We start from the raw sequence: 14,449 nt of genomic DNA on the forward strand, positions 1-14,449 counted from the left end.
AAGAAGAGAAGAAAGAGACCAAAAAAAGGAAGGAGGATAGGAAAATGTGCAAACACGTGAGAGGAAAAGTAGGTGTCCCAATGCTCGGGAGCAAGGAAACGGAGGTGGCTGGTGGTCACCGGTGCAACACGTGGACTTGTACTGGCAGCCAGCCCGGGTTTTTTTCTGTTTCTCCTGAAGATATTTCACAAACCAGGTGACTTCTTGCACCAGGGTGATGCCAAGGTGGTTGGTAGCCCTGAGGAGATTTCTCTTTTGTTGACTTGCCTGCTCTCCCCCCGGCTTTCAGGGCACCCAGCTCCGCCGCGTGTTGGGCGAACAAGTGTCCCTGTTGCTTTGTGTCAGGGACTGGTGAAACCTGGGCGAGGGAACGGGGACTCAGGGGCACGGGGTCACAAGCAAGAGCTTCCTCTTCCCCATCTGCCATCGTCCTTGCAAAATCTTCTGTGTGTGAGGGGAAGCGCAGCGGGTTCGGACTGCATGAGCAGATTTGCTTCCCTTTCCCGGTGGGGTCACCAGCAGTCAGAGGGATGGAGATGGGTGAGGGGGGGACAGGATCGCTCCCCGTGAGTAGGAGAAGTTTGCTGCAGCGCTGTCTCCAGCAGCGTTTCTGCAGGGCTGGACCTTGGTCCTTGCGGGAAGCCCCTGGCCGGGGGACACGGGGATGTTTCATTCTGCACCAGCGAGGCTGGGGGCTCAGCCCTGGCGAGGAGACCCTGGGGAGATGGGCTCTGCAGCAGGGCTTTTCTCCAGGGGGGATCAGTAATTCCCTCCTGGCACAGAAAAGCTGCATGTGCCGGTCTCCAGACACTGCTTTCCTGGCTGATCTTGGCAAAAAAGCGTGGATCAGGCACAAGGTGAATTTGACGGTGGGGTAAGGCAAGGACAAGGCTTTCCTGCAGCTTTAGGGGAGGCTCTTTCACCGGCATAGAGCAGCAGGAAAATCTGTGTTTAGAAAAATTGCTGTGAGGCACTTCAGTGGTATTTTTAGCTCCTTGACCAAAAAAAAAAAAAAAAAGGGCCTCTAAATACCAGACCGGTCTCAGTGGGATATAGGTGACAATTTCTCTGAGCTCCTTTGCACAATTTAAGTCCAAATAGAAAAAAAAAAAGAAAAAAGAAAAAAAGCCAGGGTGTGAGCGATCTGCTGCCAGCAGTGACCCTCTGCCTGTCCCCACTTGCCTCCAGGCAGGGACGTGTTTTGTGCAGCAACTCACACCATCAACCACCAGCTCCGGCAGAGCTATAAGGGGGAGGCTCACCCCATTCCAAGCACCTTTGGTCCCTCTCGCCTCTGCCAGGCCTCACCTGGCGGCTGAAAGCTTTAATTCAAATCTCATGTTGCCCAGGTGTTCTTGTTAATGATTATTTAGCTTAAGAGCTGCAGCCACAACCCCGAGGTCCTGCTGTGCTGGGCACTGTGCAGGGGAAGGGGATCTCTACCACACAGAGCCAACAGCCCCGGCTCCCTGGGATGCTAGGGAAGATCTCCCCAAAATGGGGGATTGCACTAGCGGCTGCAGTCCGTAAGTACCGTAGCACACGGGGGTCTCCAACGCTGAGCCCACTCTGCCCCTCAATGAAGGGCTTTGAAGAAATATCTGCCCTTGCTAATCCTTCTTCGGCTTATTTCTTCTTGCTGGCATGTAGCCGTCACCCTTTCAAAACAGGTAGCAGCTCGGTGGGGTAAATTCAGTCTTGCCTGCCTGCCCTGGAGCAATCTTTGGTAATGAGTGAAGAAAAAGGGAGCAGGGAGGGGGGGACACAAGCTATGTCACAGACACCCAGTGTGGCCTTGGGTAAGTCACTTAAATTAGGCACGCCCCGCATGCCAGCCTCTAAAATAAACTCATTCCCACACCCTGTATCTCCCGGATTTGGTGTTTTCCACCAGCACCGGTGAAGCTGGGTGCCCACCCAGCACCCCAGAGAGCAGTGTTCCCCTGCCTTCATACCCCCCGTACGGAGCAGGGACCGTCCCCATCCCGGGACAGATGGTCCCAACATCCTCCATGTCCCCAGGTCAGCGAGGTGTGCAGCTTTCCCAGCCCAGCACACCAGTTTTTCCGACCTTTCCCAGCCCGCCTGGTGCAGCTGCAGAGGGCTGGGAAAGCACAGCTGGATGGGGAAACATTTTGCGGCTGCCAGTGATGCCGTACATCCCGCCGGGACACCCCACTCTTGCGTGAGCCCCCAAAACCCTGCACCCTGCCTCCTGCTAATGCTGGCTCGTCCCTTCCCCAGCATGGGCGTCCTGCTGAGTCAGGGTCAAGCCGGGACGGCACGTATTGCTGAGTCAAGGTTTCAGGCGGTGGCGGAGGGGCTCTTTTGCTGAGTCACGGTGCAGCAGGGTCCACGTGAGGCTGTTTATTAAGGGGTGGTTTCCTGCGCGCCGCCCTGAGATTGCAGCTGCTGCTTTTGGCCTCGCTCCCGCTTTTCAGGACAATCGGAGAAATCTCCAGAAACAGCCCCGGCTGCCCGCGGCCCGTCGGCTGCGCAGCCCCGTGTAGGAGGGGGACACGTGTCTCCTGTACCCCAGGGGCAGGGAACCACACAGGGGTGGTTTGGAAACCTTGAGGGGGGGGTGTCTGGGTCTCACTCTCTTTGCAAAACTCGGTTTCCAGCTCCATCTCCTCCCCTCCCCTGAGAAAGGGCTGTGAGCTGTGGCACAAGGTCCTCATTGTTGCATATGTGTGATTTTCAAATCCAGATTTTCACAGCTTGTCCTGTCTCACAGTCAGGGCACACTTTGTTTTACATGGTTGTAGCACTGAAACAAAGGAGGAGGCACGGACTGAAACATTTGCACAAACGGGATTTTAACTTGCTAAACTCTGCCCTACTCCCTTCCACACCTCCCTTTTGCTCCCAAAGTAAATGCCCAGCAGGACACGGGGTCGATCCCCACCAGCACCAAGACTCTAAGGAGCTTGGTCAGCTCTACGCACCCTCCCCCAAAATTTCAGCCTGGCGTACCCATAACCTGGAGACCTGCTTCACGTTTTAGGTCGCTGCCTGACCCTGGGTCTCTGGTCACAAAGCAGGCAAGTGCCTTGCAGGGTGCTTGCTCTGTTCTCTCTCCTCTCCCACTTGTATCTTTGATCTAGACTTGCATTGTTTGATGCTGACAGCATCGAGCACACTCAGTTCTGCCAGGGCCGGGCTGAGCCGGGCAATGTCCCTTTGATAAACACAAATTAACCCACAGAGTATCCCTGTATACTCCAGCACTGACTCCCTTCTTCCGCACGTCACTTTAAGCAGTTATCGCAACTTCTTTTTTTTTTTTTTTTTTTCCCCTGCCATTACACTGCAAATCCTGGTTACTGAGTCAACTTTCGCGGCTGCATTTTGCTGTGTCATGGTCCAAGCAACCCCATTAACCCCTCTGAGCTGGCAAAGGTTGGCTTTCACCGGGTGGTGCCTTCCCTGCCGAGCCAAGCTGCTGGCAGCTGCCTGCCAGAGCCCAGTGTGGAAAAAAGCGCTTCCCACACCGGTTCAGAAGAGCTGACTTCGCACTCCGTGACTGCCTGTGAAACCAGGCATTTCTGACCATAAATCTATCGGCAGAATGGGCTGTTAAGTGTTCTGAGAAAGGAGAAAGAGAGGAGAAAATCCCTCACCTCCCTACCCCTGATTAAAACACTGACCCCTCAATAACTTTCTGTTGTTAATCATTCATCTAACCCATTTCTTGATTAAGCATTTTCTCAGGGGCTGGGCTGTGCAGATGGAGGCATTTAAGCCCAGCAGGAACTGTTACAAATATCTTGCCCAAGGCTACTTGATTCATCTTTGCTAGAAATCTCCTGGGCAGTTTTAGTGGTGCCCATGCACATCGCTCTTACAGCGAGTTGCTCTGGCATCACCCAGCCACCGCTCGCTGGAAGAGCAGGAGACGACAGGACTTCTGGCAGGCACGGTGGAGACCACAGGTCTGACACTTTGATGAGATCCAAGCGAAAATCTCCTAGTGACCTGGATGCGGGCTGGCTTTTGCTTTCCTGTGGCCCACTATGCCCAGAGTGAGTTGCTCTGGGAGCCAGTTTGTTCCTTTTGCTAAATGCACACACCTCCTTCCCCGTGCATCGTCCTCAAGTGTCGACTTCCCAAGTTCTCTTCTAGGAAGAGATGGTCCCTCGCAGATCTCTGCCAGCACGTTGGCACACTCGGTGTCTTTAACCTCCCCACAGCACAGAGCAACAGCACAGCAGAAGCAATACAAAAGTCCTCCCTGCAGAGCACGGGATGGGGCCAGAAATGCCCCAGGCCAGGGACTGCAAAGATGATGACACCACACTTTCAGTTCTCCTTCCATCTTGCTGAAGGGCATTTGGGCCTTTCCGGAGACCTGGGGCTGGTCTTACAGCTGCTCCATCCCAAGTAACCCTGACCAGCTAGAGATCAGACAGCATAAATCGGTTATGGGGCACGGCTTGCTTGCCTGCATCTATGGAAAAGCTCACAGCGGAGGTGAACTGCAGTAGGGACCTTCTCTCTTGTGACCAGCCCAGGAGAAGGTCAAGCCCCAAGATCCAGAAGGAGGTACATTGGCTCCATGTCCTGAGGCAGTGTGGTTACGAGCCCAGACTTCTTCCTGGGAAGAAGTATCCTACCTGGAATGGCAGCGACATGACTAGACACCCCCTCTCTCTTACCCCTGGTCTCATATCCACACCTACCACAACCCTGGATGAAAAGGAAGGAGGAGGACCTTTTGGATAAATCCTTTAGAGTGCCTCCAAGCATGCAACCTCTTGGAAGAAGGCAGGGGACAAAAGCACTGGCCTGAAAGCAACCAGAAAGTCCCTGGGGAGGAACTGGGTGCATTACCAAAGCTGCAGAATGGAGGTGAAAGCAGGGGCAGGACTTGAGGGTTGGATTTTTTTCATATTATTTCATAAAATGAATCATATTATTCATTTTCATATTCTCATATATTTCCTACTTCCCTCCACCAGAACTACAGGTTCAAACTGTGCTCCAGCTTCCCATGTCAGAGCAGGACTCACTGAAAAGGACAGAAAATGTGAGTTTTAAGGAGCAATGCCAGAAGGAAATGCTCATTTTGGGGCCATCCCCGTGGCAAAATGGCATCAATGTTTTCAGGAGGGACTGGCCATGCAGCCCTATGCTCCCATGGGCTCCGCACAGGAGCCCTCTCTCAGAGGACATTTGGGGTTTTGTCACACTTGCTTCAAAGATTCACACATCCCGAGATATATTTATTTTACTTTACAGAAAAACAAGCAAGCCAGCAGCAAGTTGTCTGCAACGGCATGGGGGTAAGAGTGGAACGTGACAGCTTTTGCTAGCATGCACTGTTGCTTTAAAACACAAAAGCAAGGCAGGAAAAGTCTGGCTGAGTCAGGGTGGAAGCGCTGAGTAATCCTTCCTGAGTGCTGCACCGCACGCCAGATGTCTGTCCGAGTCAAAAAACAAGCATGGAAGCATATTTCCTCCAGGACATCTTTCTAACCTACAGCACCAAACCCAGCTGTGGCCAGATGTAGGTGCAGCGACAGGGAGACACGCGGCTTGGATGGCAGCACCCACCAGGAAAACCCCGGAGTGGACTCACTAGAGGGGACAGATGGACAGAAGATGCCACAGTCCTTCCCCCTTCCTCCCCAGGCTCTGTCTCCCTACCACCCCACACACGACTGCACCACAGGGCTTTTTCACCCCCCCAGCAGCAGGGGAATGGTGGGTTTAAGTGCCCTGTTCTCTGAGTTGAGCACAAAATGCATGCTTTTCCAAAGTGCGGCTGGCCAATGCATCATCCATCCTGGCTAGCCCTGCTTCCAGCACAGCTACAGTTGGAAAAGAAGGGCCCCACTTCATCTGTTGGCTGCCTCCTTGACCACTTCACCAGACAAATCAGCAGAGCAGCCAGCTACTGGCAGAAGCACCTTCTCCAACTCTCTTTTCCCAAATCGGAGAAATTACTTGCTTTTGAAACTCTCCGCAGACTTCCTCGGTTTCCCCCAAGTCCTGGATCGCATCTTTTCAGTCCACCAGCTACCCTAGCCTTCTGGGCATCTAAGAGATGGAGTGCTATTCTCCTAACTTGCCCTGCACACAGCTGTGGTAACAGCAGGGGCCAGTTGCCACACAAATCAGTATTTTTTCCATGCACAAAAGAGCGTGGAAAAGATTTCCAGTGCGGGCACGCTTGTGCTGGCTCTATGCAAAGAGACAGGGTTTATTCCCCACTGCCCAGCACTGTGCCAGGGCAGTTCTGGCACTTGCAGACCAGAGCTGGTGCATGCATGGACCACAGCAGCCGGATTACCCGCAGTGACCGGGACTGGTACATACCCCAGGGTCCCCGCTGTGGTCCCTGCCGTGAAGGGGGTATGCTCGTAACCTGTAGTGCTGAGCTCCCCATCCCATGGCCCGCAAGGACCGCGTCACCTGAAAGACTCTCTGAAGACACGCACAGTCATGGGAAAGAAAACGTTAATATCTGAGTCATGCTGGAGCAGATGAGGGCAGGTGCTGTATTAGCTCCCCAGGCGGGGTGCAGCCGGGACGCAGGCTGGGGTGTAAGAAGAGGAGGTTGCCCACCCTGCCCCAGGCACTAGCCCTGTAAATCCACCTCTCCTTCTCCAACCCCGCTGCCCCCAGCACGACGAGCACCTCTTGCAGCATCTGGGCTCTGCCTGCCACGGGCACTGTGCCGAAAGGGTTACGGACCCAGGCACCCTCGAAGGAGAAGTCGCTGGACATCCTCTTGTTTGTGCTTAGTAATCAAGGCATATCAGGTGGCTTCTTTCTGGACCCTTGGGGCTGCAGGCGAGGAGAGGGCGACAGCCGTGCTGGGAAGGGAAGCGCGGTGGTGTTGCAAGAAGTTTGTACTCACACTGAGGTCAGCAGTTTGGCTGCTCACGTGGCCTGGCAGTATAAAGCTGGATGCGGGAGCTGGGCTGCCCAGCTCAAGAGCTTCACTGTACTGGGAGCAGAAGGGAAGGAGGAAAGCACGAGCAAGCAAAGCCAACAGGGAAGCGGAGGAGTGAAACGACGGGGAGAAACATGGAAACTTCCCAGACACACAGCTCCGAAAGGTAAGAGCGGGATGGGAACGAGAGGGAATTTTTTTTGCCAGAAGAGTGTTGTGTTTCTCCCCTTGCTTTTAGGCATGCTGTTCCTGTTTCTGCTCTGCAGGGAATGGCATGCTCCTGCTTTCACCTCTGGATGGAGTCTGTCAGTCTTCCTCGCTCGGGACAGCGTTTGGGATGCTAGTGCTCCCCACTTCCCATCTGTGGCTCCCGGGAATGCTCTGCTCCTTTTCCTGCCATCCCAGGCTCCCCCTTTTTTCCTAGAGAGCCAAGATCTGTTTTGCCAGAGGAGACCGACAGCACTGACATCTGTTTTGCTGCTCTTCCCCTGCAGGTCCAAGGACCTGTCAGAACTGATGAAGGAAGTGACCAAGGAGGTGCACGAGCAGGCGGAGAACACGCCGTTCATGAGGAATTTCCAGAAGGGGCAGGTGTCACTCCACGAGTTTAAGGTATTTCATAGCAGCGTTCCTTGGGGATGGGATTTCCTCAGCAGGAAATACACTATTAGATCAGACAGGCTGCACAGGGACTAAAGCGGGGAGGATGGGGATGGCACAAGGAAGGAGTTTTGCGTTACAGCTGTCTGGTGTCAGCATCTCCTCTGCAAAACATCCTCCTCATCAAACTCCAGCACCCTAAGATCTTTCCGGCCTCTCTTGCAAAAGGCAGGGCAGGACTGTGCATATCACCACGGGCAGCCAAGCTGAAACAGGATAAAAAGACGAAGAGTGTGATGGGATTAATGCAATTGCTTTTCTCTTTCTTCATAAATACCTGCATGTTAATTATTGGCAATGATAGCTAATGGGGATACAACTATGTGCAGATACTTGAGTGGCTGAAATGCCAAAAAGAGGGAGAATACTAAATTTACAACACTCTAAGCAGCTACAGCTAGAAATAATGATGGAATAGTGAGAAAATGAGGATGTGGGATCATCTCTGGGACTGAACTTTGCAGTGTTTCTGTTGTCACTTGGGTTATACCAGAGCTGAGATCGTGAACAATAATAACTCAAAGGCAGACTGAGTTTGACAGTTAGGAGCCTGTTGCTTTTCTTAAGATAAAAGAGAAACATTTGCAGACATTAGTCTGCACCTAACCTGGCTAGATACGTGATTCCTGGGATCTGAGCCACATAACAACGCCATGAGCAAAAACAAAGCACACACCTGGGCCAGAAATTCCTGGGAGGCTATAGGATGTGACGTGCAGGCTTGCAAATAACAGCTAGTGATCCAACCTGTGGTTTAATTACTTTGTTGTTGAATTGTTCCTTGGCAAATAAATCCACAAGAGTAGGAAAAAGACTACTTATTTCTGACAGGTCACATTCAGGATATTTAGTCAAGCATAAATTTAATCTCAGGTGCTGACTTCCTGGTGTTAGAAATGTGGCATTGGTTAGGCAGTGAACTTTGAGACAGGCTGGCAATAACGTAAAAAGTCAGGCCTTCAGGAATACAGCTCACTTTCTTAGAAGATATTTACACGCCGTCGGGGGAGTGAGATGTGACATGGGTTTTAAAAAAATGACAGTTTTCAAAAGCCACATTTCCCATTAAACCACTACCTGCCTCTGAAAACATCCAGTCAAGTTATATTTTCTTCATTTGTTAGGCAATGTTCCCATATTTTGTTCCTTTTCCAGTAAGCTGGATAACATGGTACTGTTTAAAAACCTCTTTTTTTGTTTACTCTCTTGGCAAACCTATGTATGTGTCCTGACACTTGACTCCCCAGAATCTGAGTATTTGTTTCCACAAACAAGCCACTGCCCATGTGTTTATCAAAGTCCTATTTGTTGGCAGAGTGGGGAAAAGTTGAAACAGCAACTCTTTTACTGCAGAACTGATTGCTTTGTGGGAGAGTAAACTGCTTTCTCTCCTGTCATCAGCATAATCCCCCCACCAAGCCTGACTCACCTGTACTGCAATACCTTCATGTTTTACCCTTTGCTGCTGATAAGGGATTCCAGTGTAAGGAAGGGGCGGGGTAGTTGTAAATATCAATACAGCCTCTGAAAACAGAATGCCCGGGGAAAGAAAGAACACAGCTAGGTTGTCTTACGCCACGTGGAAAAGCTGGCAGATAGAAGAAAGTATCGCGTAAGCTGGGAAAAACAACAATAACAATGGTTTCAAAATAGAGGGGAGAACACACATCCTCACAGCGCTCCTTCACAAAGGCATCTTTTAGAGGCAGGCTGTGCTTCCCAGCCCCCTTTTATCTTGTCTCCTCGAGGCAACCAAGGAGGCAACCCCACTTGCAAGTCTGAATGAGGACGACGGTGGTGCCTCAGTTCCCAGGATGGTGGGATGCCAACAGGATGAATATGTTGAAAAATAAACAGGGTGTGTCATCGTCTCACAAGGCCCCACAAAGGGAAGCCACATGTTGAAGCATTCAGATTTGAACAATGCACCAGAAAATACACCTTTGGGAATACCGTCTCTATTGACCGAGGGAATGAGGAGAATAGACCAGGCATGATTTAATAGGGCTTCGATTTCCATTACATCAAGCTGCAAGACCTTTAACTTGAAGGTGAAGGCAGCTGCTTTTAAGGGCAGGTAAGACCAACATCTGCTGGAAAGGGCTTAGATCTTACCTGATGCTGCCTCAAGCAGAAGGGGAAGGGCTAAACTGTGTCTCACTGCACCTTGCAACTCTGTTTTCCACATGGGAAACCTGCAACATCACAGATGTGCGTGACTCACACTGGGTGCACCCATGAGTAACTTTTTCATTAGTAGGATTTGTCCCCCAAACCTGAAGCAGACAGACAGATGCACCTGTAGCTCATCCTCTTCCTTCTCTTTCAGCTGGTTACGGCATCCTTGTACTTCATCTACTCTGCTCTGGAAGAAGAGATTGAACGTAACAAGGACAACCCAGTTTTTGCCCCTGTGTATTTTCCGGCGGAGCTGCACCGGAAAGCTGCCCTGGAGGAAGACTTGGAGTACTTCTACGGCAGCAACTGGAGGGGAGAGATCCCGTGTCCTGAGGCTACTCAGAAATACGTTGAGAGGATCCACTACGTAGGCAAGGACCAGCCAGAGCTCCTGGTGGCCCATGCCTACACTCGCTATTTGGGAGACCTGTCTGGGGGGCAGGTGCTGAAGAAAATTGCCCAAAAGGCCCTCCAGCTGCCCGCCACTGGAGAAGGTCTGGCTTTCTTCACCTTCGATGGAGTCTCCAACGCCACCAAGTTCAAGCAGCTCTATCGCTCCCGCATGAATGCCCTCGAGATGGATCTTGCCACTAAGAAAAGAGTCTTGGAGGAGGCCAAGAATGCATTCCTGCTAAATATACAGGTAACAACCAGACAGCCCTGCCTGTCCACACCCTCTCTGAAACGAGATAATAGCTACAGGGCAAAGGCAAAGCCGGTATTTCTGCCGTGGAGTTTACAGGAAGTTGTGGATTAGGGCAAGCCAGTCAGAGTTGGATGGCTACACTTGTCCAAGCTGGGAGCCTAGTAAAAGGCTGGTCTCTGAAAAGCTCTTCTCCCTCCCTTAGGGTTTGAATTCAGTCTCTTCCATGTGGCATTATTCAGATATGAATGAGGGCTCATACTGGGAGTGGGGATCACCACCGATCTGTCCTACCTCTACAGTACAGCTCCACAGGTCCTCTGTGGATGCTGACTAGATGCACAGGTACCTTGCTTTCCTTACCATCAGAAGATGGGCAATAGCCTTCTCCTGAGCTGGAAGCTTCAGGGAGAACCTGTAAAGTGAACAAGGAGTTTGAAAGACATGCTCTTGACCCCACAGGCAGATTATGTTCCATGCAAAAAGTGCCAGGAGACTTAGACTGAAGGCTTGTGTCTTCCTCTAGTTCTTAAAGTGCCTAGGGCAGGGGCAAGGGGTCCAGTGAAAGAAGAAGAGGCCACATAATGACACAGTGTTCCCTCTTCTCAGGTGTTTGAGGCACTGCAGGAGCTGGTGTCTAAGGGCCAGGAGAATGGTCACACTGTGCAGCCGAAGGCAGAGCTTCGCACAAGGAACGTTAACAAATCACATGAGCAAGGTAAGACACTTCTAAGGGCAGGTGTTTAACATTGCCCCTTGTGGTTTTGTTCTCCTCCCTTCCTCTGTTCTTGTTTGTAAAAGCCACCGAGAAATAAGCATGAGGTGCTTGCCCCATCTCTTCTCCAGCCATCAGTAGGTCGTGCAAGGAGAGGCACTGGTGTGTGCAAAGCCTCTTCTAGACATGACAGAGCAAGGATGACACATGTGGGCTCCCCAGAAATAGCATCAGTGAGGGACCTTTACAAGAAGAGACTCCCCTCTCCTCCTTTTAGGTTTTAACAGGTGTAAGGTTCATTTGCCACACGAGTTTTGACCACAGGGAAAACTTGCCTTGAGTTCACAGAAGTAAAGGCGGCAATTTTGGGCCCAGCAGATCAGCCGTGGTGCTGTGATGCTGACAGGAGGTTCTTCCAGACACAGAGCCTTATCCAATGGCCTGTCCTATCGGACTAAGTCTCCCTCTGGTCATTTTCCTGCCTTCCAGAAATATTTACTGAAAACACTCCTGAAAGTGTGCTGGGTTGATAGTGAGCATTGTTCTGGATGGTGAAATGTAACCAGCTGGGAAGTGAGGAGGTACAGGCTGCCCATCAGTTTTGCAAAACTGAAAAATCTCCACTACTGGCAAGCGCTGATCCTGAACTGGGCAAAGCCCGAACAGCGGCTGCAAGCAGAGCAATCCCTTTTCACGGAGTCAGGCTTGTAACTGAGTGAGGAGCAGGCTCAGATGTTTACAGAGGCGAGTGGTTTCCCTGAAAATGTGTGATTCAAGTAAAAAAGCCCTTATGACCTACCTATTCTGATGCTAAAAGGCAGATTTTTCATGCATACTGGGTTGAACCACAGTTTTCCTGTGGCAAAGAATGAAAAGCAAACCTTGTCTTGTGCATCTCTATACAATGAAGCTTAAAGCAGCTTCTTTGGGAAAGGCAGTAAAAGTTCTCTGTGAAATTTTGCCGCTCCTTTCCCAATGCACTCATTAAAGTAGGATTTTCTGAAAAGTTTGGTGTTGGATGAGGAATCCCGTCCTGAAGTCGTACTGGGAAAATTATTTGCCTGGAGTGCTAAGGACTACCTGTTTAAGGTCATTAGATGCCTAACCAATTATATCAATGAGAAGTAGGAGACAAAATGCCTTTTAAAATTCTGGCTTAAGTATTTGGCTGTCTTCTGCACACATCAGAGGTTTGATGGAGCTGGATAGTGCATTTATAAGCCTGTAAGGAGACAAGGGAAGAGGTCGTGAGCCTTTGAGATTCCCAGGTCAAGTCTGCTGCTTCCCTTCTTCACCTACCCCAGGAGAGCAGAACCTGCTGCCACTGTTTCCCCCCAGCCCAAATGGGCTCTGGGCTTCCTCCTTCTCCCCTTGACCACTCCAGCAAGGTCTGCTCTGGCACTGGGGAGAGCAAGTGCAGCAGCTTCTTGCCTCAACCTCTTCTCACCTGCCTTTTTTTTTTTTCTCCATATTTGATCTAGGTCCAGCACCTGGGCAAGAAAGTAAGAAGACAAACAGGAGACCCACAGACATGATGCCCATCACTCGCCTGGTGCGGTGGATCCTGGCGCTCAGCTTCCTAGCCACGACAGTTGCCCTGGGCTTATTTGCCATGTGAAAGAGCAGGACCTTCACCTTCTCTTCATGCCTTCCCTCACCCTGAACTAATCCACCTTCCCAGTCCTTGCGAGAGAAATTCCCCCCGACTGAGTACTGTGATCTTGGCTCTGCCACTAATATTAGGAGACTTTTCTCCCCAGAAATCAAAGAGCGTGCTAAGGGGGTTCAGGCAAAGTCTCTCCCGTGCTTGGTGTGAGCTCTTCTCAGAGACTAACTTTATCACCAAAAACTAAGGGTAGAAAAGGCTAAAAACAATGGCCAGGAATTGTCATTGCTTTACAGACTGCCTGCAAAAACCCTACAGGATCAGAAATGCAGCTTTGACATCTGTCTCTCCTCAGAAATATGAAGCTCCCCGGAGCTCCGTTTGCTCAATTTTTTATACTGCTAGATAATACTGTGATCACTTTTTCTGTGGAGCCATGTGGCTCCTGTGGGTTATAGACTGTTTTATATGACACTAGTAGGTCTTTGTTAATTCTTTTTCCAATCATTTTTGTTTTTTAAAAAGCAGAAGACGGTTGTTGAAGATCAGTGTCATTCTCTTGTCTGGTTATATAATTTATATACATATTAAACTTCAATGTAAAGTCTTCAGGCCTGGTGTTTCCTATTATTAAAGCCTTACCTGGGGAGAAAGGAGGTGTCTTTCTTCCTCCCAGTTTTATGTCTTTTGGAGCTGCTGCCTCCACAGACATGTCAATAGATGAAAGTGGGAGCTATCATCAGAGCCAGACTCTGCTCCCACTCAGTGCTAACAATAACCTGTTACAGGCTGGGGCAGGTTTCTTCAGCTCCTACATGCTGGTCTCTATTTCTAGAAATGGCCTGAAATTCTGTGAGCGTACAAAGTATTTTTAAGGGGTGGAAGCCGTACGTAAGAGCTGGTTGCTATACTATTAAAAGCAAAAGGTGACGGGACCCTCAGCTGGTCGAAACCAGGATAGCTCTCCCTGACCACTACCAGTAAGGGCTCGGTTAGCAGACTGCCTTTGCGAGAACTTCAGCATGAATCAGAAAAGCAAGTATGTTTTCACCACCCAGAAATGAAATGCACACTAGGTTTTGATCCTATGAGGCAGCTAAATGGGAGACATGAAGCATGCAACTGCATGCTCTCACCGAGGTAACAAACTAAGCCAACTTACTCCCAGGGCTCGGCAGGCACATGGCATTGCTAAAGACACACCAAACACACAGCACTGCTAGAGCAGCCCATACACGCCGCTTGCTTTCTTCCCCTTTTGCTGAGGCAGATCTGGAGGTCTGGCTTTGTGGCCAGCCACTGTTATGGCCATAGGCCCTGTCTGCTTCGGAGGGTCTTCTAACACAGGAGTCACTGCAGGAGAGGCTGCAGTTCAGGTATGGCACAGCAGGTACCGACAAGGCCATTATCTATCACCTCTGACTCCTTTCCTCTCTTTCTACCAGAAAGCCTCTGTGATCAACCTGTCTCCACAATGCTGCCTGTTCTGGCTGTGACCTTAATCCCAAAGACACGCTTTCCTACCGATCTGTTTTAATGACCAGCACTGAACCTGCTCAAAGAGCAAGAATCAGAAGGCAGGTCCTGCTGAGAATAAGCAGTGGGAAAGAGGGACTGTCATTATTCTCAGGCTCTTATCTACCCTAGATCCCTTCAGAAATCTCCTTTAATACTTCTCTATTTGGACCCATTTGCCAACCCCTGGTAGAAAAAATAGTTAATTCTTAAAAAAGATAGATGTTTGAG

At 50.5% G+C, this 14,449-nt stretch overlaps 1 protein-coding gene across 1 annotated transcript; it reads left to right on the forward strand.

The window, feature by feature from the left end:
* The first annotated feature begins 6,843 nt into the window (after positions 1 to 6,843).
* Positions 6,844 to 13,310, forward strand: HMOX1 (heme oxygenase 1). The gene is made up of 5 exons (XM_052790386.1): positions 6,844 to 7,067; positions 7,396 to 7,513; positions 9,891 to 10,382; positions 10,992 to 11,100; positions 12,579 to 13,310. The coding sequence occupies exons 1-5, from the start codon at positions 6,916 to 6,918 to the stop codon at positions 12,713 to 12,715; spliced, it is 1,008 nt and encodes a 335-aa protein (XP_052646346.1). The 5' UTR covers positions 6,844 to 6,915; the 3' UTR covers positions 12,716 to 13,310.
* Positions 13,311 to 14,449: the final 1,139 nt, after the last annotated feature.

This window comes from Harpia harpyja, chromosome 6 (genome assembly GCF_026419915.1).
Source record: "Harpia harpyja isolate bHarHar1 chromosome 6, bHarHar1 primary haplotype, whole genome shotgun sequence".
In the NCBI taxonomy this organism is placed as follows: Eukaryota; Metazoa; Chordata; class Aves; order Accipitriformes; family Accipitridae; genus Harpia; species Harpia harpyja.

Excerpts from the sequence above, each read along its gene's own strand:
- HMOX1 (XM_052790386.1), top strand. The coding sequence starts at position 6,916 with ATGCGGGAGCTGGGCTGCCCAGCTCAAGAGCTTCACTGTACTGGGAGC. Across the intron at positions 10,383-10,991 it reads CATTCCTGCTAAATATACAG|GTGTTTGAGGCACTGCAGGA; the intron begins GTAACAACCAGA and ends CCCTCTTCTCAG. Across the intron at positions 11,101-12,578 it reads TAACAAATCACATGAGCAAG|GTCCAGCACCTGGGCAAGAA; the intron begins GTAAGACACTTC and ends TATTTGATCTAG.